At 55.4% G+C, this 23,454-nt stretch overlaps 1 protein-coding gene across 2 annotated transcripts; it reads right to left on the bottom strand.

Moving 5' to 3' along the window:
- Nucleotides 1-16,546: 16,546 nt before the first annotated feature.
- On the bottom strand, nt 16,547-22,485 carry PCK1 (phosphoenolpyruvate carboxykinase 1). Of its 2 annotated transcripts, XM_060123918.1 has the most exons (10): nt 21,995-22,483; nt 21,556-21,819; nt 20,874-21,055; nt 20,197-20,400; nt 19,887-20,074; nt 19,510-19,672; nt 18,671-18,895; nt 18,439-18,570; nt 17,973-18,068; nt 16,547-17,625 (listed from the first exon to the last, which is right to left on the bottom strand). In XM_060123918.1, exons 2-10 carry the CDS (start codon nt 21,777-21,779, stop codon nt 17,171-17,173), a joined length of 1,869 nt encoding a protein of 622 aa, XP_059979901.1. In that variant the 5' UTR covers nt 21,780-21,819; nt 21,995-22,483; the 3' UTR covers nt 16,547-17,170. The 2 variants fall into 2 exon arrangements, with proteins under 2 accessions (XP_059979901.1, XP_059979902.1); XM_060123919.1 differs by lacking the exon at nt 18,439-18,570 and having other exon boundaries at nt 21,995-22,485.
- Between the last annotated feature and the right edge of the window lie 969 nt (nt 22,486-23,454).

A 23,454-nucleotide genomic window follows, 5' to 3' on the forward strand; every position in this document is an offset into this window, starting at 1 on the left:
TTGCGCTCCCAGCCTAGCACACCTACTCCAGAATCGCCTCGTCCAGTTCCCTGCTTACTGGTTCACAGTCTGTCTCCCCCAGCTAGTCTGTTTCACCCTGGATTCCAGAAGCAGTCGTGTTTACCATCCTGCCTCCAGACTCCAGCAAACAGAGAATGGCCTTCACTGAACAAGTGAAGGAATGAATGAATGAATGACTAGAAGTACCTGGCTGAGAGTCAGAGAACCAGCAATGTCGTCTAAGGAACATGGGCTCCTGAGCTGGCGCTGCAAGGCTTGAATCCCAGCCCATTTCTCCCTCCTGCATCTTTCCTCTGACCCTCTTGCTTCACTTTTCTTGTGGGACCACCAACACCCCTCCCACCTTGGCAGCTGGGAGCACTGACCTTGACAGTCTAGGTGGGACTCCTTCTAGCTGAAGGGACCCATGAGCCCCATAGGTCTGAGAACAACCTGGACAACCTGGACAGAATGAACAACATCTGCTTCCTCCTCCATCCTAGGCACTCCCAAAAGCCCAGAACGTGGGTTAGGATTCAGTGTGGCACATAGAACCAAGAAACCAAGGTAAGAGTAACTTAAATGCAATAGATTCTTTACCCTCATGTAGAAGAGGCTCAGAGGAAGAACGTCTGGAGTGGGTAAGGTCACTCGCAGAAGTCAGCAAAGCCCAGGTCCTTTCTGCCTTGTTGCCCCTCCATCCTCAACACAGAGCTTCTACTTCATAGTCCAAGATGGCTGCTTGTGCTCCAGCCATCGTGTCTGCATTCTAGCCATCAGTTAAAAGAAAGAGGTGAGGAAGACCTTGCTCGCTCCTGATACAAACACCTCCCAGAATGCCACACGTAAGACTTCCACTTATAACTCATTGGCCAGCGCTTGGCTGCACAAGCAATTGCCCAGCAGTTCTGCCATTCTGTTATTCTTTGATTCATCTAGTATGTGTTGATGAAACAGCAGGGGACAACATGAAGAAAGCCCTGCTTGCTGACTGATGGGACCCACATTCCAGAGCAGGGGGACAGAAGAGAATCAGACCAACACACGCATGAACTGGTGGCTATGGGCAAAGCCCTACGAAGAGAATGGGGACTGGGGAGAGAGGAAGTGAAAGAGAAAGAGCAGTGGGGAGAGAGGGGGTGAAAACCTGCCCGAGCCGAGGGACACAGAGTGAGCCTTTCTGGGGAGGAGACATTTGGATGGAGCTACTGACCATTCCAAGAAGCAGGAGATGGCTTACATGCCTCCGCTCAGCCACGTGCCCGCTGTGCACCCCTGGGCAAGTCCCAGTACCTCTCTGAGCCTGTTTTCTGTCCTCTGCAAAGTGAACGGTAGCCACTCTCTCACTGGTTAGTGGGGTGGAATCTTATTCGCACGTTGGGGGTCTCCGTGAAGAAATGGAGGCTTACGGAGACTGAAGAACCTGGCTCTAGACCAGTAGTTCTCAGATGGGTAGGAGGGTGGATTTTGCACCCCAGGGGACATGTGTCAATGTCTGGAGACGTTTCTGATGGTCACGACGGGGGAGGGGGCTGCTGCGAATGGCATTCAGTGGATGGAGGCCAGGGATGTTGCCAGAAACGTCCTGCAATGCCCAGAAGAGTCCCCAGGACAGAGAATCATAGACCCCACAAGTCAACAGTGCCGAGCCCGAGAAACCCCGCCCTCTGCAGTCGCCCAGCTGGAAGGAGCAGAGTCAGGGTCTAAAGGCAGGGTCCCTTCACCCAAAGCCCACTCTCTGTCTTCTCCACATGTGTTTCAGAATCCCCACCCCAGACCCCTTCCTTGTCCCCCAGACAATGGGGTTCAAACGTCTGCTTTCTTACAAACACCCACGATGGCTCCGATATTCACGGAAGTTTAAGGAGAGCTCAACTTTGTGCTTATGAAGTGTCAGGCACGTAGTCGCCACCCCCATACACACCCAAATCCATTACAAATCTAAAGTACAGCTATTATTTTTGCAGCATTGCTTAGAAATGGCTTGCAATCTCTAATTTGCTAAATTGGTGTGTATATTGACTAAATAAATATTCGGCACGAAGCCCGAGTCCCCCTCCACACTTATTAATCCTCAGGAAATGGAAACACAAGACACGAAATGAGCTTTTGCTCAGAGCTGCCGACAGGAATACATTATGTTGTTTTTCAAGCGTTCAGGGACTTGACGCGCTGCAGCAGGGGCGGCCGAATCGGCAGCCTCCAAGTTTTCCATGACGCACATGTCTGCCAGCAGACGTGACTGTGCTGCTGAGGCCCCTTCTTGGACTCTGAGAGTCTAGAACAAGAAACCTTTATCTCCATGGGGGAAATCTGGGGCGTCTGCCTTTTGGGGGAGTTGATTTGAGGGGTTGATGGATGGCACTGATAACGGTAAATAGAAATCACAGCTGCTGCAGGATCCTCCAGAGATAACCTGGGGACAGTTTCCTTTCTTTCTTTTTTTTTTTTTTTTCGGTGTTTGTTTATTTGTTTTGGTCACACCGAGAAACATGCAGAACTTCCCCAACCAGGGACGGAACCTGTGCCCTGTGCATTGGAAGTGCGCAGTCTTAACCACGGGACCTCCAGGGATGTCCCAGCTCCCTTTCTTTAAGGACTAGGGCTGTTAGTGCTCTCGGCTCTGGGGAGACAAGACAGAGCTAACTGGGGCGGGGCAGTTTCCGTGGACAAAGGTTGCTTTGAGTTTCCCCACTCCTGGAGGCTCTCATCCGGGGTTTTGTTGAGACCTAGAAGCTGGCCTTATACCAGGGTGACCAGGGGTCCCCAGACACGTGGGGATGAGCCTGGGGGTGGAGGAGGTCTTTCAGGTATTAACATGTAAAGTTCCCAATCCATAGAACATTCACCTATGGTGCTGACTGATACCAGTGAAGCAATAGAGCCCCGAGTTAGCAGAGGAGTTCATCTCATGAGAATTGGGAGGTGGGGAAATGGCCTCCGGAGAGAAAAGGCAAGGGCTTTCCTTTTGCCCTACTGGGAGGCCGTGAATCCCAAGGGGGAAGCGTTTCATCAAGTCTAGTCTCTGCCTAAAGCCAGCCCAGACTGCTCAGGTCTCCTCCCCAAAGGAAAGCCAGATTCCATGGGCTAGAGACACGGGGGGCGTGGGCACCATGGAGACCTCAGTTTCCTGGTCTGTCAGATGGGGTTGTTCACGACGACACCACCCGCAGTGACCTCACCCGCAGCAAGCAATCTCCCCGCTACAGGAGACAGTGGCGACTTCTCCCTGGACACATGTTTACTAACAGATGGGGCTGGCAGATGGGAGGGCAGCGGGGCCTCTCTGCAGCCTCTGCATCCTCAGGGCTGTCCCCCGTCCCCGCCCCGAGTGAGCCTATGGGACCCCAGGATGGGGCAGCTACAGAGGACGCAGGGGTGAGAGAGAAGAAAACACAGACATCTCCAAGGGAGGACCCTCGTCCCTACCATTCTCCAGGCAGAAGGAGCAGCCAGTGAAAAGGCCCTGGGGTGGGGCTGGACCTGCTTAACAGGTGGGACAGTGGCCTGAGATGCTGCCCTCCTGTAGGACCAGCAGAGACTTTGTGGATTAAACAAAGGGGAGTCCCACGCCAGATGCCACCACACATCTAGGGGAGGTGATAGAAACGGCAGACCACACCGAGTGCTGGCAAGGGTGCCGAGGCAGCGCTCGGACCGCTCGTCCACTTGGAAGTCTGCTTGATGGTTCCTTAAAAAGTTAACTGTGCATCCGCTCCACCTAAGAGAAAGACCAGGTCAGGCGCTCACAGCAGCCTTACCCTGAACAGGCAGAACCAGAAGCAGACCAGGCAGCCGTGCTGAGGGGAATGGCTCAACCAGCTGCGGTCGTCGCCTCCAGCAGAGGAGGACCACGCAGCTGAGCAGAAGGGTGACCTGCTGGTAGCACAGCCCCTTGAGGACGCTGGGCAAAACAGGCAGAACCCAAAACGGCACACAGAGGATGAACCCAGGTCCACCCCGGTCTCTGTCTACCACGGATAAGGCGAACCCTGTCTCTAGTGATAGAAGGATCAGTGGTTCCCTGGGGCTTGGGGAGGTGGGGGTTAATAGGAAAGGGCACTAGGGAACTTTTGGGGGTGAAGGTGGAATGTTCTAGATCTTGATCCGGGTGGTGGTTACACCCAGGGGTCCAAACTCATCCCACTTCCCACTTAAGACTGTGGGTTTTGCTGCATATAAAACATGCTTGAGTGAAAAGGATCCATGAAACGGGGTCTGCAGTGGGGTTTGGGGTCCATGACCCCCCTCCTCTCTCTTTCAAGCTGCCCAAGTTCCCCAGACAGAAGCAGAAGTTCTGTGCAGGTGGAAAGCGCCTTGTTCCGGCGCTGAGGGCTCCTGAGGCCACCGCGCCTGCCTTCCTGCTTCCATCGTGTTATTGCCAGAGCCCGAGAATTGCTCCCGAGGCGGAATCTTGAATATTCATCTGATTTACGGCCCCGCCGCCGCCGACAGCTTTATGAATCCGCCCACCAATACCTGCAGCCGGTCACCAATCTTCCCCCGAGATTGTGCTCCTGCCAGTAACTCATGAATTAAAGAGGCCCCCGGCGGCCCTCACGCCTCCCTCCCCTCGCGTGGCGCATCGTGATGGGAGAGGGACCTGACCAGAAGTCAAAACACTGCTGCCGTCATGCCGCGGCGGCTCGGGCAACCTTGGATGACTCTCTCAGCCTGTCTGCAGCGGGGAAGGGAAACTCGGGCGCCCTCACATCAGCCCCATCCCAGCTCCCAGCCTCAGTTTCCCCACCTGCAGAGACAGACAGGGGCTGGGCATCCCCTCTGTCTGCTCACCTGGGAGGGGGCGGGCAGGTGAGTGAGCTCACGGGAATGCAGGACGCTCGCTACTATTGGACTTGGAGATGCTCACAGAACGGGAGAGGTGGCGGTCCTCACAGCAAACTCCCCTCGGCTTTCTCATAAACAGAGTGGGAATCAAGGCAGCGTTTCCCTCCAGGACTTTCGGGGGGCTCCAGGTGGGACACCCGGCCCCTGTCCATAGGGAGTAGATGTGATGATTTTTATCCAGGAAGAAGCAAAGGTCACAGGCTTAGCCCTGGTTCAGGAAGCAGCCCCCAAGTGTTTGCAGAGCTGACTCCTGGGCGGGACCCCTGGCCATGAAGCTGCTACCCGACGCCTTAGCCAGTCTGGCTCAGCCGGGATCCCCAGCACCTGCCATGGGGAGAACACTTGGCAAATGTTCCCGGGGTTGAGCGAACCTTCGCCAACCAGGAAGACGTTAGTAATATCTGCAAAAGCATTGGAAGAAACCCGTGCCTGGCTCCGTCCTGGTCCTCAGATGGCTGCGAGGCAGAGTGGTGGACGCAGCCTCCCCGACCCAGACACGTCAGGGTTCAAAGCCGCTCTGCCCCTCAGCATCCGGTGACCTTGATAAGTTGCCTGGCACCAGCCCCCCAGCCCCGAAAGCTGGACGTTGGGGCCATGGTTCCCTCAGAGGACTGGCTAGGAGCTTGGAGAAGCCACCTGTGGCCAGTGCGTCCACTGACCCGCGCGAGCCCGCGGGAATGTCAGTTCACTGTCCTCCCGACCTCTGGCAGCGCGCTGGGCACCGAGCAGGGCGCCCTGCTCCTCAGTGGGTCACTCAACAAACACTCGTTTCCCTTTGGATCACAAAAAGCTCGTGATATCTGTGCCCGAGGACACACTGCGGGCGCCCCTCCCTACGTGTCAGCTCCCAGCAGTCTCTGTGATGAGGGAACCTCTCCGGGGCTGTGACCTGCTGCCCGCAGAGGACCGCCAGCCCTTCCAGTGCCCTGCTGGGGCCTCCCCAAGGCTTGGGTCCTCCGGGCTTCTGTCTAGTCCCACATCGAGGTGGCGGAGGGTTAACTAAGAGGCACCGGGGGCCCCCAGCGCAGTGCTGGGTCGGGGGGCCGCTCGACAAGCATGCCCTCCCCTGCCCCTTCCTCTGCTCTGGACCAGAACCCCCTCCCCGTGTATCAAGAGTCAGGCGGTTGAGGAGTCCACCAACCACCAAACTGTTTCTGGGGACGGAATATCTTGGAAGGAGGGAAGGAGGGAAAAGGGGAGGCAGAGGCCAAAGCTGAGGGTACCAGTTTGCCTACTGGGCATCCCCTGAAAGGGGGCAGAGCTCACTGGAGGAAAGGTCTCAGCTACTGGGAACACTTTCCAGGGGGCTTGTCCTCAGCTGCTAAGGTTTCTGACCCCTGGACTTTTCACCTTGGCACCAGCTGCCTGACCACGCTGGCAGTATTGACCCTGCGGGAAGGGAAATGGCCAGAAATGGGGGGCAAGTGTGTGTATGCCCAGCCCCTGGGCAAGGGGTCAGAGCCAGGACAGCTTGACCCGGGGCCCTGAGAGCCTCTGGCCCCTGAAGCTCTGGATATGGTTTTTCCCCTGATGCCCTCACCTTCTCTGTCCCCATCCTCCTTCAAGTCTTGCTCTTAGGGCTGAAACACGGGTGGATGGATGACGCCAAACCCACAGCTCCCGTCTCTGGGGATTTGCTCCCAGGGTGGAGAGAAGAGTTAAAATCCAACTCCCAGGGGCTTCCCTGGTAGCACAGTGGTTGAGAGTCCGCCTGCCGATGCAGGGGACACGGGTTCGTGCCCTGGTCCGGGAAGATCCCACATGCCGCTGAGCGGCTGGGCCCGTGAGCCATGGCTGCTGAGCCTGCGCGTCCAGAGCCAGTGCTCCGCAACGGGAGAGGCCACAACAGTGAGAGGCCCGCGTACCGCACACACACAAAAAAAAATCCAACTCCCACCCTTGCTAGCCATAAGAACTCTTCTAGTGCCTCATCTATAGAATGCGGATAATGATAACTCCCAAGCCTCAGCAGTGAGCGGAGGAACTAAAGAGAGGACGCCTGGCGAGTGCCCAGCACGCTGTACGCGCTCAGTAAGGAGAAGCTATTGTTATTGGACCACGAGTGCTCAGTAGATGTTTACTAACTATCCATCCAACTCTGTGTGTGTGTGTGTGTGTGTGTGTGTGTGTGTGTGTGTGTGTGTGGTGAGGGAGGCCTAGGTGAACGGAAAGTGGGTGGACAGGTAAACAGATAGATGGATAGGTAGATGAGTAAATACACAGGTGGATGGCTGGCTTGATGGGTGGATGGATGTTCCGATGGATAATTAGATGAATGGGCAGAAGGAGAGAGAGATGAATGGGCAGACACATTGCTGGATGGCTGGGACCACAAACGAAAACCTAAATGGCCTCCCTGCGGAAGGTGGAGATGACAATTACTTCAGCTCCTGGCTGGTACCACATACATGGACACAGCCACAGGGGCCGGAACACTGCAGCCTTCACAATCTGCTCATTAACTGACTCATGAAGCTTTTCACCTATTCGATGCCAACAGGGGAGCAGCCTGACATTTCAGGTTTCCTTTCAGCAATCGCTTGCTTGGCCTTTCACAGAACACGTTCACTGGCTTTTGCATTCTCTTCCAGAGATGCCTTCAAGCCCCCAGGCTGGTAATGGGTCCAGCTTCCCCAGGGCGGGGAGGGGGGGTGTCCTAAAATGTTGGGGGCCCCTTCTCCCCAGCTGCCTTGCCACATCCTCTGTCTGCAGCAGTACCACCAATCACCTTAATTACCCTTCAGTTAGGGGCTTTAATTTATAACGTGGTGGCGAGGAAGTATCGGAGAAGGAGTTTCCCTGGCAACCAAGTTTTTAAACCCAAGATCCTCCGGGTTTTAAAAGCCCCTTCGCGTCTAATTCGCCCCCTGAAAATTAGCTTGGAACTTTTCAGATGCTGAAATTTTTAGCATAACCGCAGGCTAGCACTTGTGTCGGAAACCATAAAAGATGTAGATTCCTCCCCCGCCAGAGGCAAGACCCTGGAACGTTGCTCGGTTTCTTCTGCCACTTTCTTCTTGGTGGAAAAGCAGGGACTGCAAAGGCCATTACGAAATCCCACCGAGGTGTCATTTTCGGAGCTGCGGGCAGCCAGGCTCCTGAGAGCAGCCTGTTTTCTGGCTCAGGTTGTTCCAAAGCCCTGTTGAGTTCCGCTATGAGCGCTGGATGGAGAGGCTCCCGCCCCGGGCACGGCTGGATGGCCTGGGGCTGCACTCACTGACAACCTGGGCCCATCTCCCCGGGTTGAGAAGGACAGTGCCCAGCAGCACCTCCAAAGGGGACGGTGCACGATTCCAGCGTCTACCCCTGGTTCGGGTTTCTCCCACTGGGTGCTCCCCATTACCAGCAGGCTTCCTATCTCCCTGTGCCAACAAACTGAACCCCAGCTGGAGCCGTGGCCTGGATTTCTGTGGTGTGCACCGGCACGGGGGCCTGCTTTCCCTTTCCCACTCTCCGCTATCCACACCCTTCACTTTGCCCAAAGCCGCACTCCATCCATCCAATCTCCAGCCACCTACACAGCATCCCCCCTCTCTTCACCCTCCACCCGTCCGCAAACACACTCCACGCTCCGTCCGCCCTGATCCTGGCTCACGTCCCTTGCTCCACCTGGAATTCCTTTACTTTGCCCTGTAGATCTTGGCTTTCCAAGTCTGACAGCCGTTTATGAACACTGTTCAAAGGCTGCTTCCTCTAAAGAGCCTTCCTGACCCCCCTCCCCTTTTTTCTAAACCTTTGTAGCAACCTGTCTCCACCTCGGGGAGCACTCAGCTCTTCTGCTCTGTCCAGATGAGCAGTTATTGTGTCCTGGAGGCACATGATAGGGGAAAACCAGGCCGAGCTGCTTCAGATTCTGGCTCTCCCAGCTTGGTAGCCGTGTGACCTGGGTAAGAAGACAGAAGGGTGGCTTGGGGGTGAATGCAGAATTTACGGCTGATGGACCCCGTGGAGGTTAGATGAGCACCTGAGTGAATGGTCCATTGGATGGGTGTGTGGATGGAAGATGTGTGGAGACGGAGATGGAGGATACAGGAGTGGATAATTAAATGGAAGGTAGGGCTGGATCAATGGAAGGAAGGGAGGGAGGGAGGTGCATCCCACTGTCCAGGCAGAATCACAAAGTCGGGGGTGTGGGCCAGGAGGGGATGTGATCCGGAAATTCTGAACGGGAGCAGAAAGTGAACCTGTAAATTCCTTTCCACAGGAAATAATGCTCCGGATAACTTGAGGCTTGAAGTTTCTCAGCGACCCTGGGAGAAGGACAAGGGCTCCTGCGGGACGAATTCATCGGAAGGACAGTCCTGGTCAGCTCATCTAAGCGCTTGGGCCGCCTCTAAGCGCCAGGCCGTCAGAGGGTGTTCAATAACTGTTCACTGGAAGGTGACGGATTGATCTTGGAGACCTGCCATCCGAGGGAGGCACGGCTGGCTGGCGACAGCACTGGTGTTTCACCCGTCAGCACCCGTTCCCTCACTCTCAGCGGCAGGAAAAGTTGGTCCTGTTGCAACCAGCCCAGACCCCAGGGTTCAGGCGTTGCCCCCGTGTTTGTGCAGTGACTGTAACCCACACGTCAGAGGGGCCCTGGGTCACACGCCTCCCGACGAGAACCAACATGCATGGTTCCAGGAGGATGAACCTCTGACTGTCTGGGTTCAGTCATGAAGGACCCGAGGTTGCATCAGACCAGTTCAAGGCCACTTGAGTTATAACCTGTTCTCAGGGCTCGATCTGTCTGTGAAGCCAGGAAGACCCTGTAGATAAAGGGCCACCCCGTGGAGTTGTGGGGGGGCAGCGGCAGTGGGGTTACGTGCCAGTGGGCCTCCCCCACACCAAGTTAGGACCCCTTTCCAGGGAGGATAAACCTCGATAGACGTTGATCACAGATGCACTCAGAGGCCCAGGAAGGTGCAGACACCTGTTTGCCCACCGAGGCTTCATCCCAGCCTGCAAGGTCTGTTCTGACTTGGGACAGTCTTGCAGACTCTCGCCTGGGCGCCTGGGAGAAGGTTACACTGCACAACCCCAGGGGGTGCCCTTCGCAGTGACCAGGAGGGAGGGTGGTGGGTTTCAGTGTCCTCCATTGTCGGAGGGGGTCTTCGGGCCTCTGGTCCCGAGTGGAGCATCTGAAAAACAAACAAAACTTCCTAACGGAAGTCACTGAGCTTTGTGTTGTTAATGAAACTGTCTCTTTACTTCTTCCCTCAGACTCCCTCCCCACTAGGAAATTAAAGAAAGGGGTGTGGGGGGCTGGAGGGGGACAGATTCACTTCTGCCTTATCTCTGAAGTGTTTCGCTAAGTGCCAGGCTCATAATAAGAGCTCAATAAATAACCATTATTAGGAGAGGAAGAGATGGAGGAAATCGGACAGGTCAGAATTTAATTCTGCCACGCAGATTTATTGTGTTTCTGCCGGAGGAAAAAGAGAGAAAGATTAGCTCAACTTTCCAGCTCCTTCTCTCTCCCAGGCTGACTTTGCCGCAGGCAGTGTCCTCTTGTCCCCTTTTGCTTGCAGCCTGTTGAAAAAAATAAAAAGAAGCAGCTAGCCTGGCATGCTTGGCTGGGCCCCTACCTCTCCAGCCCACAGCTCCCTCCAACTCTCTGTTTAATTTCCCTGGGTCGAGAGGAAGCAATCTGATGATCCCAGTTAATTCCAAATGTAACTGTCATCTCCCATCGGCTACGGGCTCTGAGCTCCGCTTTACGTAACGGGGGCAGTTGCCACATGAATCCCCCGGGCCTCCGGCTCTCTGGTCTCTGCTCTTCATGGTGACGAAGCCCTCGCCCAGGCTTCAGACAGCTGAAGCCCCCGTGCCCACTGAGGCCAGACCGGAGTCGACCTTGGAGGGCAGAGTGTTGTATTATCTGGCGGGGGGGGGGGACCATGGGACAGGGGGATAATGGCAACTCCAGGGGCTCTGCTCAGTCCAGGATGCCCCAACTGGGCCAAACCAGTCTCCTGGGGTGCCCACTCCCCCACATATAAGAGCCTCAGCCCTGGCAGAGAATTTCACCACGAGCCGGGGGTCCCCACTGGGCACAGGGAGCTGTCCTCACCCAGATCCGAAAAGTAGCCTTGAAGCCTCCAGGGTCTGGCACTTAAGGGACAGCCAAGGTCTTCCAGATGCTGGCTCTCCTGCGGCTGATATGGTCCCGGAACTGCCCCTGGGCCACAGAGCGTGTCCCCTCCCTCCCCAGCAGATGCTAAGGGCTGAATACCCCGCCGTCTAAGCTTCGTGCCCTGAAGACAAAACCAGCAGCAGGATGTCAGTTTCTGTCTCTCCTCTGTGGCCTGAGGGGCAGCCAGGCTTTGAGCCCGGATGGAGGGGCCGGGGGACTGGGGGTGCGCCCTTGAGTCTGAACCTCCTGTTCTCCCCTGTCTTCCCTGGGTCCTGGCACTGGAAGAATTGAGCCATATGTGAGGGGCAGCGGGAGAGACAGGGAGCGGGGGGCGCCCAGGGGTGGGATTGCGGGCATGCTGCACGAGCCCAGGAGAGCTGTCCGTGGGTAGAGCGTGCCTTCCTGTCCATGAAGCCGCGCTCTCCACCTTGTCCCTCTCCCCACACCTGGGCCTGGACTCACTCAATCCCAGTTCTAAGGGTCCCGTCAAAAAGGCCTCCGGCTCTGACATCAGGGCAGGTTGGAGGGGGAGAGACTTCCCGGGGGCAAGGCTGGGGAAACCGAGGCTCGGGGAGAAAGCTGCCGCCTGGCTGCCCAGGAGCCTCGTTTCCTGACCTGGAGTCCATTCCACAGGCTTCTGCTCCCAGGGAGGGGAGAGGGCCCTCCTGCCAGGGCTGGAGGCTCTGGGTCCCGGGCGCCTGCGTCTCGACCCTCCCCTGTGAGGTGACATGAGCCCTCTCTTCCGCTGTGCAAATTTCCTGACCTACCGTCAGAGCTGGGTTGGGGCCCATGGACTCCTGACGCTGGGATTTTTCCCTCTGCTGAAGGCCCCTCGACACCTGGACTCTGAGGTCTCAGCTCTGCCACCCGCTGGTCTCCATGACTCCTGCAGGCTTCTGGCCTGTTCCTCCTCTGCCAGGGGCAGAGATGCTTTTTACAGCGCTCAGGATCATTGGAAGAGGGTCACAGGTGGGCATTAAATGGCATTGAACCCCATAATGAACAAGTCCGTCCCTTTGCCATTTTCCCTGAGTCTTCCTGATACTCTCCGGGAGAGCGTCCCAGTGAGCTGCCTCTGCCCCTGCCGCCTCCCTCTACCCCTCATCTCCCTTTTTGACAAGGTGAACGCAGCCCTCCGACTCAGAGCCTTTGGCAGACAACCGGTTTCTAACGCAAGTTAAGACAGACTCTTGTTTTTATTGTATTTATTCTTTTTTTCACATCACTCTATGGAGCTTTAATTCACATGCCATAAAATTCACCCACTTACGATACACAATTTAGTGGCTTTGAATACATTCACAGGATTGTTCAACCTTCACCACAATCTAATTTCAGAACATTTTCATCAGAAACTCTGCACCCGTTAGCAATCTCTCCCCAAGGCCTCTGACCCCTGACCCCCAGAAACCACAAATGTACTTTCTATCTCTGTGGATTTGCCTACTCCGGACATTTCATATCACTGGGACCACGCAATGCATGTGTCTTCTGTGGCTAGCTTCTTCCACTTAGGGTTGTATTTATGTGGTCACCTTAGTGAGGAATGCTGCGTTTAATTAATGATTGAGATGCAACCTTTTCTTCTTCATTCAATCTAGTGCGTTTCCCCCATTTCAGTGTACTGATCGTTTTCTCAAGTGACCAGTTACCCGGGGAAGGTGGGATGTGCCTTAGAACGTTTGGAACACACAGCGCAAACCCCGTCTGAGAGGCGGGGTCCCTTTGCTGTTGGTTCTCTGATTTGGGGAATTTTCCTCTCCCTCCTCTCTCCAGCAGCCACCAAGCCCCTTCCTCCATCCTCCCTGACTTTTCTCAACACCCTCATCTCTCGGAGGAAAGACAGGGACCAGGGCAAAGTCTCTGCAAACAAGCAGTGCCTCCCTGTATTCAGCAAACGCAGAGGGACAGCTGTGGTCTCAACTTCTCCCCAGTCATTCCGTCCGGAAGCAGCATCTACATCGAGTTTAATTATGCAGTTAAAGTCATTTTCCTGGGCTGAGCAAATATTCACAGCATATTTTGCTGAAAATGTCTTCGCCTGGAGAAAGGGTCTGCCTTTGGGGCTGGCGTGTCTGGTGTGCATTCACACATTTGCAGACCGCACTACCAGGGGGCCTCCCGGCGCCGAGCAGGTGGCAGACAAGCAAGCCCCCAGGAGCAAGCATCAGTGCAAAGATGTGGCAGATGTCAGCCAGACGTGCGTTCTGGGCCCCGCCCCGGATGTGACTGTGGACCAGTGACGTCTGTCATTCCTCCGTAGCAGCCCTGAATCCCGGCTCTGTGTCATCAAAGAAACCTCTGGGCTCTGGGGAGGAGGGGGGGGCAGATGGTAGAGAGAACATCGTGCGTGGGAGCAGCTCTGTAATAATCAGAACCACAGCCACCCTGCCTGCGTCACTGTCCTTGTCACCCATGCTGTGGTCCCGGGAGGTGATACTTAACAAGAGCCCGCGTGGAGCATCTCCCAAGGGTCCCACTCTGTTCAGCTTTCTGTGCAAGAAAGACTCAAGGAAAGCTTCAGAAAAGCAGGAAAAAGTCCCATTTTTAATATCACTCCCTCCGAAACTTGCCTCCATCTCAGGGCCCCGGTTTTCCCCCGGAGGAAGCTTGATCTCAGTCCATTGCAGGGAGGTCAGAGGACTCAGGGTTTCCTCAGTTAGAGGGTTTCCTCTCCACCGGCCAAGCTCCACGGTTTGCAGCAAAGTTCTGAGTTGGGGGATTTGTGTGGCGTCAAAGCATTGAGGCGGGGCTAGGACAGGGGTGATGTTCAAAATGTTGAAAAGCCAGTGGGAGCAATGACCACCCAGAGGGGATCCTGAGCCCAGATTTGGGAGCCCCTCAGCTGTGTGCGGAGGTCTGGGGGTCCTGAGGGAAGACTGGGGGTGGGTGGGCCAGGGGCAGTCAGCGCGCTGGGGCAGCAGCTCCCCATCAGCCTGTGTGGGGTGATTTCAGCTCCTCACCTCCAACCCCACCGTATCGAATGTCAGCCCTGATTGGAGTGGAGGCCATTTTACAGCTGAGGAAACTAAGGTTCAGAGTTTTGTGCGGTCACCTGAAGCCACACTGCTGTGAAGAGGTAGCGTGGGACTCACACCCAGACCCTCTGGGCCCCAGCACCTATGCTGAGTTGGGCTATTTCGCTTTATACTCCTTGGACTCCAGCAGAGGTCTTATTGTGTCACGGCATCGATCAGGGTGTCATGTCAGGTAACGCTGCTGGCCAAAGGCAGAGCTGGGATGTGTCCAAGGTCACCAGTATTTACTACCCCTGAGGAAAGGAAGGAGTGCAGGAGGGAGGGATGAGGCAGCCCGCCCTTTCCCATAGATGATGGAACCCGGTCCCTTGTTGCTGCAACTGCTGGCAGTGAGGACAAAGAAGAGGTGAGGTCACCGCTCTGGCAGGGGAGCAGGTCCAGGAGCCTCCAGGGCCCCCGCCTGTGGCCTTAAAGCCCGGGAAGGAACGTGCTGTGTGGCACCCGGGGGGGCGAGAGCAGGGGCAGACTGGGGACTCTGGGTTAGGCTGGGCCAAAGCAGAGAGGGAGGAAGGGGACAGGGCCCTGCAATTCCCGACTCCCAGAGCCCCCGGCCCCGCCCCCTCACCTGCCCTGCTACCCTGGATTCTCCCCCAGAACCTCGGGTGAACATAGGGACAGGTCTGTTGTCCTGGTTCAATATGTGCTATGTACCTACTGTGTTCTGGTCTTTAACCCAGACCCCAGCAGGGCTCCGGGAACCCATGGAGGTCAGGGGGCAGCTCCTACACTGGATTCCAGTAGAGAACGTCAGTCCCTGTGTTGATTTGGACTCGTGTGTACTGTGGGGAGGGCTGACCTGGACCTGGGGGGCTGAGTTTTCATTCTCACTCCCATCCCACCTGACCAATGGGCCACTCTCAGGGTCTCAGCCTGACCACCTGCACACGGCCTTGGCCTTACCTGCCTTCCCGCCTGGCTCGGGCTCAGGCAGAACACTATAATGTCAGCCATCAAGGTCATAGCGTCCTGATGATTGTGGCCACAGGGCCCAGCACAGAAACTAGGACCTCGAGGTGGAACACAGTGGGCACTGTTTTCGGAAACTGACTTAGGCGCCAATGGTGAGTGCTGAGTCCTTTTGGTTCCCTGAAAACTCTTACTCTGTTTAAGGCACCTCCTCCAGGCTGTCCTCCAGGCTTCCTGGGCCAGGTGGCAACATGGTCATATAAGAGTCTGCTGGCTGGGTGAGTGATGCTGTGCACAGGGAATTCTGAGATGGCTGGCTTTACTCGAAAAGGGATGAAGCCTACCGAGGGCCTGGAACAGGAAGCCGGGGCCGGGAGCATGCATTTTAAAAATGGTGCCCACGCTATATCCTGGAAGTGCCTCTCAGGGGTCCAAGGAACTGCCTCAGGGGGTGAAAGAAAGGAAGCCAGGGGGCCCGGGTCCCGACACCCACCCAGCCTCCTGTCGTGTCTCCCTTCGCTGCTGGGTTTCTGAGTCAGAGTACATGTCAAGCAAGTGTTCTGCAGCGAAAAGGAAAAACAGGTCTGAAAGCCACTGATTTAAATTAATACAGCAGATAGCGTTTAATTGAGTTAAATGGTTTTTCCCATCAGTGGTTTTGCTATCAAAACTTGACACTTTGCGGGCAGAGCCCCGGTGGCTCTCAACGCCTTAAAGGAGAAGGAAACTCTGGCTCCCCGACGGACCCGTCTGACCTCGGTTTCCCCACCTATCAAATAGGGGGGTCTCAGCTTGACCTTCCACATGGTGCCTGCGAGGCACAGAGGACTTTTGGGGAACCGGCGAGTCTGTGAGCTGTGGCAGCGAGCAAAGCCAAGGCGTCCTGACCCCCCTGAGAACACGCACGGCTGGGGTGTGCTGAGCAGGAGAGCCGGCCCAGAAAGGAGAACGGCAACCAGAGAAGGCCCTGTGCGTCCACAGAATGCGAGGCCCCGTCCAGTGTGTGGTTCGTTCGGGTTGCCCGGAGGACCTGATAAACGAACATCTGGAACAGAGGGACCAGCGGAGGGCTTGAGGCAGCCCATTGTGAGCCCACCAGTGGCACGACACTCTGTATACAGAAGGCGCTCCGTCAACGCCTGGAGAGCCCTTTTGCTGTTTCTTCTGAAGGACCTTTTTCTCTCTACTCTCTTCCCCTATGGATGACGGTGGAGAAAAGCATTGCTCAAAAGAAGTATTGATTGACAAAAACCTGTGAAGTTAGCCACGATAGAATTCTTGTGGAAAGCCGAGACCCAAGGTTTTGTCAAAAAGCACATTTTAAACATTCCCGTTCCAGTTACACAGGATCCACCCTTGAAAGGTTTGTGGAATTGTTCAAGGACACTAACTAGTGGCTTCTAGGCACTAACCAGTGGTTAACTCAGAAAATCCAAAGCGTGGCACCGTGTCACCTCTGGGTAGCATTCTCTCTGCTCACACCTCCCCACCTGGCTCTGTCCTGCCCCCTCCAACCCCACCTAACCCCTCCGTCAGGGGTTAGGGGATTCTTTGCAGGGGATTCCATCACAAAGGGCGTCATCAGAGTTCCCTGTTTGTGGTGGTTCAAATAAGAAAAACACAGCAAACAAATTCACCTTTTCTATAAAAGTTTATTTTGTGATTCTTGTTCCAAGAAGTGTTAAGGGAAAACGTTGAAATCATGTAGAGGTAAGGAACTACGGTATATAAAAATAATTTAAACACACACATTGATAACAAAGCAACATCGCTTTCTAGCAACTACTAGTAGGTAATCTTGCCCAAGATTTTTCCAGAGTTATTAAATGTGCTTTAGACAACAGTACACAGACACACACACACACGTACACATATATACAGCTCAAGTATCTTCTTGTGTGCATTCCGGCTAACTGATACAGCGGAAGAGAAGGAACAAAAAAGACTCTGAGCCTGAGGTCCCTAAGCTGAACAAAGGTGCATCGCATAGTGGACTCCGGAGCTGCCGAGATTTCCCTCCACAGCCTCATTAGTGACTAGCCTTACTCTGCTGTGGTCTTATCAGAAAAATTAAGGGGTGTCTTTCGATCGGCCTCTGGGTGCGGTCATTGCGGTGCTGCAAGCAGTGAGAACTCAGGAAGCCCCATCCCTCCCTCTCTCTCTCTCTCTCTCTCTCTCTCTCTCTCTCTCTCGCTCTCTCGCTCTCTCGCTTGCACTGTACGGATTGGAGGCGGAGGACCAGGTGAGGTCTGGGGTGTGACTACATCTGGCTGATTCTTTGCTTCAGGGCCAGGACCTCGCTCTCGATCTCGTGGGGGAGGTCGGCGTTCACCTGCCCCTCCAGGTACTTCTGGATGTCTTCCACCTCCTCCTCCCAGAACTCCTTGGAGATGTGGAAGAGCTCCTTCACGCTGACGTCCCCCAGGCCCCGAAGGTCCAGGGCGTCCTCGTCCGGGATGTAGCCGATGGGCGTGAGCTTGGCGCCCCCTTCCCCGCCAACGCGGTTGAACATCCACTCCAGCACCCTGGAGTTCTCGCCGAAGCCCGGCCAGAGGAACCTGCCGGCCTTGTCCTTCCGGAACCAGTTGACGTGGAAGATCTTGGGCAGCTTGGCCTCGGGGCGCTGGGCCATGCTGAGCCAGTGCGCCAGGTACTGGCCGAAGTTGTAGCCGAAGAAGGGCCGCATGGCGAAGGGGTCGTGCATGATGACTTTGCCTGTTAACAGAGGGGCTCTGTTGGTAAATGATGCCTCAGAGGACGCTGTTGGCACGTTTACTGTTGACACCGCCACTTGGCTTCCTCTACCTCTCTACACAGAGAGAGACACAGGGAGACAGAGACAGAGAGGGAACACAGAGAGAGAGACACAGAGACAGAGATAGAGAAACAGAGCCAGAGAGAGACAAAGACAGACATGCAGAGACAGAGAGGCACAGAGAGAGAGAGAGACACAGAGGCAAAGAGGCACAGAGACACAGAGACACAGAGACAGAGACAGAGAGCCACAGAGACAGAGCAGTCCATCTCCCTTCTCGGCAGCTCCAGATTCTGGCCGGACTCACCCTTGTGTTCTGCCGCTGCCGTGGCCTCCGATCTCATGGCCGCACCCACAAACACGCCATGCTGCCAGCTGAGAGCCTCATAGACCAGAGGGACACCTTTAGCAGGAGAAAGAAACGTTCTTTACTGGCCTTGACACCCAGACCCCTCGGCTGGCGATGCCATCTCACAGATGGAAAGACACAGCTGTGTGTCGTCTTTCTAACTGAGCTAATTCTGCATCCCCAGAGCTAAGGGCAGATGCCGCCACGTCAAGTTATGGCAGGAGGCCACGCAGCCGAAGTCAATCTGGGGGCGGCATCACAGGACCAAGGTGGCCAGAAAGTACGTTCTAGCCTGGGGCTTGCTCATTACCCTGCTGTTTGGGAAAGGAAGCTCTGCATCCCTGACACCCTCCGACAAGGTCACGGCAAAGGGGAGAGTGCGCCACGTCCTCTGGTCCCCAGCCCGAATGCAGGGGAGCCTCACCAACAGGTCGGCGCCCCCCGAAGATGATGGCCTCGATGGGCACGCCGTCCGGAGACTCCCAGTCAGGGTCAATGATGGGGCACTGGCTGGCAGGGGTGCAGAACCGCGAGTTGGGGTGGGCGCAAGGCTCCCCTACAGCAGCAAGAGAGGAGAGGCCCTGAGCGTCTGACCCGACACACACGCCCGTGGGCTGGGGCCCCGGGCCTCCCGGGGGGGGGCGGGGGGCGCTTACCATCCTTGGGGTCCCACTCCTTGCCCTTCCAGGAAATGAGCTTGATGCCCGGGGCCAGTGGCTGGTCAATGCCTTCCCAGTAAACGCCCCCATCGCTGGTCTCGGCCACGTTGGTGAAGATGGTGTTCTTCTGGATGGTCTTGATGGCATTGGGGTTTGTCTTCACAGAGGTTCCAGGAGCGACACCAAAAAACCCGTTCTCTGGGTTGATGGCCCGCAAGTTACCTGGAAAGTTTTAAACCAGGTAGTAGAAGTAAATACCAAGCAAACATAACATATATTCTCATATCTCGCCAGGCTAATTACTGTACCAAATTCTCAAGTCTTTTATTTTTATCCTCCTGCCTAGAATCTATTTCTCTTTTCTCATCCCAGCATTACCAGTCAACTCTGATTCTTTCTTCCTCACCAGTTTCCCACCAAGCTATTTTTTTTTTAGTCTTTATTGAATTTGTTACAATATTGCTTCTATTTTATATTTTGGGTTTTTGGCCCGAAGGCATGTGGGATCTTAGCTCTCCAACCAGGGATCGAACCTGTACCCCTTGCACTGGAAGGTGAAGTCTTAACCATTGGACCGCCAGGGAAGTCCCCCAGCAAGCTATTTTAATCAATTTATTATACAAACAAACAGCAATATAGGGTCCCATTTCAATCCAGATTTGATATGAGATTAAAGAATGCTGATGGAATACATCTGTCTGAGCTTTTGCAAGAACTGAAATAACTGAATTAAAAATCCAAACGCTGTGGATTTAAGAGAATTTGGTACGTTCTGAAAGCCAAAACTTCACTTAGCTTCAATTATTATCATCAACACTTGGGCCTAAAAGAGTCACCTTGTTGGTCAAATTTCATCCAGGCGATGTCATCCCCCACACACTCTACTTTCCACCCTGGGAGGGTGGGGTTCATCATGGCCAGGTTGGTCTTCCCGCAGGCGCTGGGAAAGGCAGCAGCGAAGTACTTCTTCTGGCCCTTGGGGTTGGTTATGCCCAGAATCTGTCGGAGGCAAGATTTCTCCTTAAGCACTTCGTTCCTTTCTGCCCCAGAGGTGCACGCTTTAGTCTGGGAGGGTGTCTCCATCATCGTTACTGATGGAATTTCTAGACCTGTCCTTGGAGCAGGGTCGGAACTCTAAAGCGGTAGGGGTTCGCCACTTCCCCTCTTCTGCCCGACCCTCTACAGCGCGCATTTAGAATTTCCTGCTTCTTACCAGCATGTGCTCTGCCAGCCACCCCTCCTCCTTGGCCAGCCGGCTGGCCATCCTGAGAGCAAAGCACTTCTTCCCAAGGAGCGAGTTCCCGCCGTACCCACTCCCGAAGGAGATGATTTCTCGGCGGTCGGGCAGGTGGGCGATGAGTGTCATCTCCGGGTTGCAGGCCCAGTTGTTAACCAAAGGCTCTGCACGGGAGGACACGCCCACATCAGTGTGCACCGCCCCCGCCTGGGTTTAAGGCGAAGCTTGCTTTTTGCTGTTTGTTTTTTTTCAGTTCTAGCTTTTGATTTTGAAACAATATGCTTACTTTGTAAAGGCAAAGGGCACCCCACGGAATGGAGGCATTTGACAAACTCCCCGTCCCCCAGCGCTTCCAGGACGGGCGCGCCCATTCGCGTCATGATGCGCATGCTGGCCACCACGTAGGGCGAATCTGTCAGCTCAACGCCGATCCTGGACAGAGGCGAGCCCAGGGGCCCCATGCTGAATGGGATGACGTACATGGTGCGACCTGCGGGGCCGGTGGGTGGGAAGCGGTGAGAAATGACCCCGGACTCACAAACAACCACCACTGTTTCCCTCGGTGGACCCTTCTCAAGATTCCCCCTCTGACAACATCACGCCTTGCTTGCCACCAGTGCCCCCGAGTTAGCAGAGTCCACTGAAAAGTGGCCAGAACTCCAAAATCAAAGAGTTTTCATAAATGTGCAGTTGGGTTCCACCAAGCTATCTTAAGTCCACATGTGTAGAAAGCGTTTTCCTGGTCGTATAAGACAGTCCATAAAACAAGAACTGAGACGTACATTTTCAATACGCGGCCAAGTTCACATGTGGAATGTAAGGCTCTCTGGGGCCGGGGGAGTTTCTATGACGAGTAACATTAGGGCAGACGCAATAAGAAAAGGTTCTATGACGAGTAACATTAGGGCAGATGCAATAAGAAAAGGTTCGCTGACATTTTGCTCAAATAAACGTTTCACTCACCTTTCATGCACCCTGGAAATCGGGCATTGAACGCTTTCTCAAAATCCTCCTCGGACATCCAGCGACCCAGCTGGCTGAGGCCGGTTTTGGGGATGGGCACCGTATCTCTTTGCTCTTGAGTAATGATGACCGTCTTGCTTTCAATTCTGGCCACGTCCCTGGGGTCAGTGAGAGCCAACCAGCTGCAAAAAGCAAAACTACACAGGTGAGGACTGGAGAGGAAGGGTTGCTTCTCTGCACGGCACCTGCGCCCTGGACGCCCTCAGCCCCGCGCCATTCACGAAGGGACCAGTTATTCATCATCACTTTCTTCCCACACCTGGCCGGTGCCCGGCGCGCTAGCGAGGCTCCATCAATGTGGACACAGCCGTGCCGCCGGGGACACAGTCAGGGAGACACACACCAGACCAGGAGCTAGGCTGTTAGGACAGGGACTGTCCGACCTTCCTTTGGATCGGGGACCTAGTTTGCAGACAGCGTTCGCATGCGCCCCCTCTTTGACGACTTGGGCTGCTCTGCAAACGTCATCAAATTAAGTTTCTGTGGTTCTGGCTCTTTTCCTAAGCTTTTCAAGAGTCTGCAAACCACACAGCCCCAGCCCGGCCCTGCCCAAGGCCCTCCTCCACCACTTCCCCACCTGCACCCTGGGCGGTGCGGAAGGGCCCGACGAGGCTGTGCTCACCAGTTGTCATACTTCCTCAGCCTCTTGATCACACCCTCCTCCTCCATGCGGCCCAGCAGCTGCCTGTTCTCATCCTCGGAGCCGTCGCAGATGTGGATCTGGTCGGGCCAGCACAGCTTGGCGTTGCTCTCCACGAACTCTCTCACGGCCTGGGGCAGGCTGTCCAGGGTGCCCTGGACAACTCTGGCTGAGTAGCTGAGACCACCTGAGAGCTGGGGAGGCATCTCTGCGGGGCGGGGCTGAGGGGCACGGGCGCCAAGTTTCCTGCCATAGAAAAAGCACAGGCTTCCTGAACAAAAACCACCACGGAGGCCCCCCAACTCCACGCGCCTTGTCCGGGTTGCACCTCGCCAGACAGTCGGGGCTGGGAGGAGAAAAGAAAGCCAGTTCCTGTTAGCATTGCAGTTTGTGAGAGACATAAACGAACAGCTCTACCTACCTTTCTTCTCTTTGGACGATCCAGATCAGGGACCCAAAGGTCTCTTTCAAGGCTCTTCCCGCGGGTGAGTGTGCGTTCCCAGTGGGAAGGCCCTGTCTGGTGTTTGGGGGCAGAACTTCCTGGCTTTAAATTCCATGAAGGACAGAGGGCCAGCCCCTCAGCCACACCCAAGGAGGCTCATCTCTGACGTCAAGGGCTGGTCTTTGGATCACGGCCACGGTCACTTATGCTTTGGACCGACTCACCACAATAACCCCCAGGGAGATAATCATTGAACAGATAGCTGTTAATGAGTGCTGGAGGCCTCCGGCCCCTGGCCCAGCCATAGCAAAGCCTTACACAACTGCTGATTGACGAAACTCTGACCCAGTCCCCTGCTGATGCAAAACACAGGCCCTCCCTCTGACAGGCAGGTGGGACAGAGCACCGACTTGGGGGGACCTCAGGGCTTTTGGCAGTACGTCTTGTGTACGGACCGCTGCTGGCTGGTAGAACGAGACAGTGGTGAGGTATCACCCCACAGTCAAAGGCCAACGGGAAGAACACCCCCAAATGCAACGGGATGGTGTGCGGCTGTTGGCAATTGTCTGACCTAATTAGGGGTGATTAACCTTATAGAGTGTCCATGGTGTGCCCCCTGCCCTCACTCCAAATAGAAAGAAACTCCGCGAGGGCAGGGATTTCTGCCTATTTTGTCCCTGTTCTGTATGCACAGTTCCTGGCACACGGTAGGCGCTGAATGAATAAGTGCAGAGCACTGTTGTAAGCGCTTTGTATCGACTTAACTCCTTGCCACCATCTGAGGTGGCGCCCACAAACAGTCTGTGTACAGACAAGGACACTGAGGCACAGGGGGCCCAGCGGCTACTCCCCAATCCGGGGCTGGTGGGTGGCAGAGGGAGGGTTGGAACAGGAGCCGCTGGGCCCCGGAGCGGCACACCGGACTGCCCCTTGTGAGGAACCTTTGCCCCTTCTGGAACCTTCCATGTATTGTCCGAGGAGTTCCGGCTGGGTGCAGTTATTTCTGGAGTCGACTATACACTTTTTGTCGCCCTTGCAAATCTTAGCGTCCGGGGAGTGGAGGGGGCTGGTTTTGCTAGATTACACTTGAGCAATGAGACCTTTATAACAGCTGCAAAGAATCTGCTTTGCAAGCCGTCAGAACGTCAGTCGAATTTAATGACCTATGGAGCTGCTGGCCAGTGTCGAGAACACTAGGTGAGAAGTCGGGAGAACGGGGCCAAGGCCCGACGCCCCCCCCCCAGCCAGCTCCACAGCTGAGTGGGCGCCCCCTCCCCGGAGGAGGGCGGTGGGGAGTTGCCCGCCTCCCCCGTGGAGGCTGAGCTGAGATGGCTCCGGGACTGTGTCTGCAAGGCGCCGTGACCATCACGAGGCGTCGGGGACGACAATCTCAGACCGGGAGTACTTGGAGGACCGTCCTGCGGGACTTTGCTTCCACT

Source organism: Lagenorhynchus albirostris, chromosome 15 (assembly GCF_949774975.1).
Source record: "Lagenorhynchus albirostris chromosome 15, mLagAlb1.1, whole genome shotgun sequence".
Taxonomy (NCBI): Eukaryota; Metazoa; Chordata; class Mammalia; order Artiodactyla; family Delphinidae; genus Lagenorhynchus; species Lagenorhynchus albirostris.

Excerpts from the sequence above, each read along its gene's own strand:
- PCK1 (XM_060123918.1), bottom strand. The coding sequence starts at position 21,779 with ATGCCTCCCCAGCTCTCAGGTGGTCTCAGCTACTCAGCCAGAGTTGTC. Across the intron at positions 20,401-20,873 it reads ATTTCCAGGGTGCATGAAAG|GTCGCACCATGTACGTCATC; the intron begins GTGAGTGAAACG and ends CCGGCCCCGCAG. Across the intron at positions 18,896-19,509 it reads GATGAAATTTGACCAACAAG|GTAACTTGCGGGCCATCAAC; the intron begins GTGACTCTTTTA and ends AAAACTTTCCAG.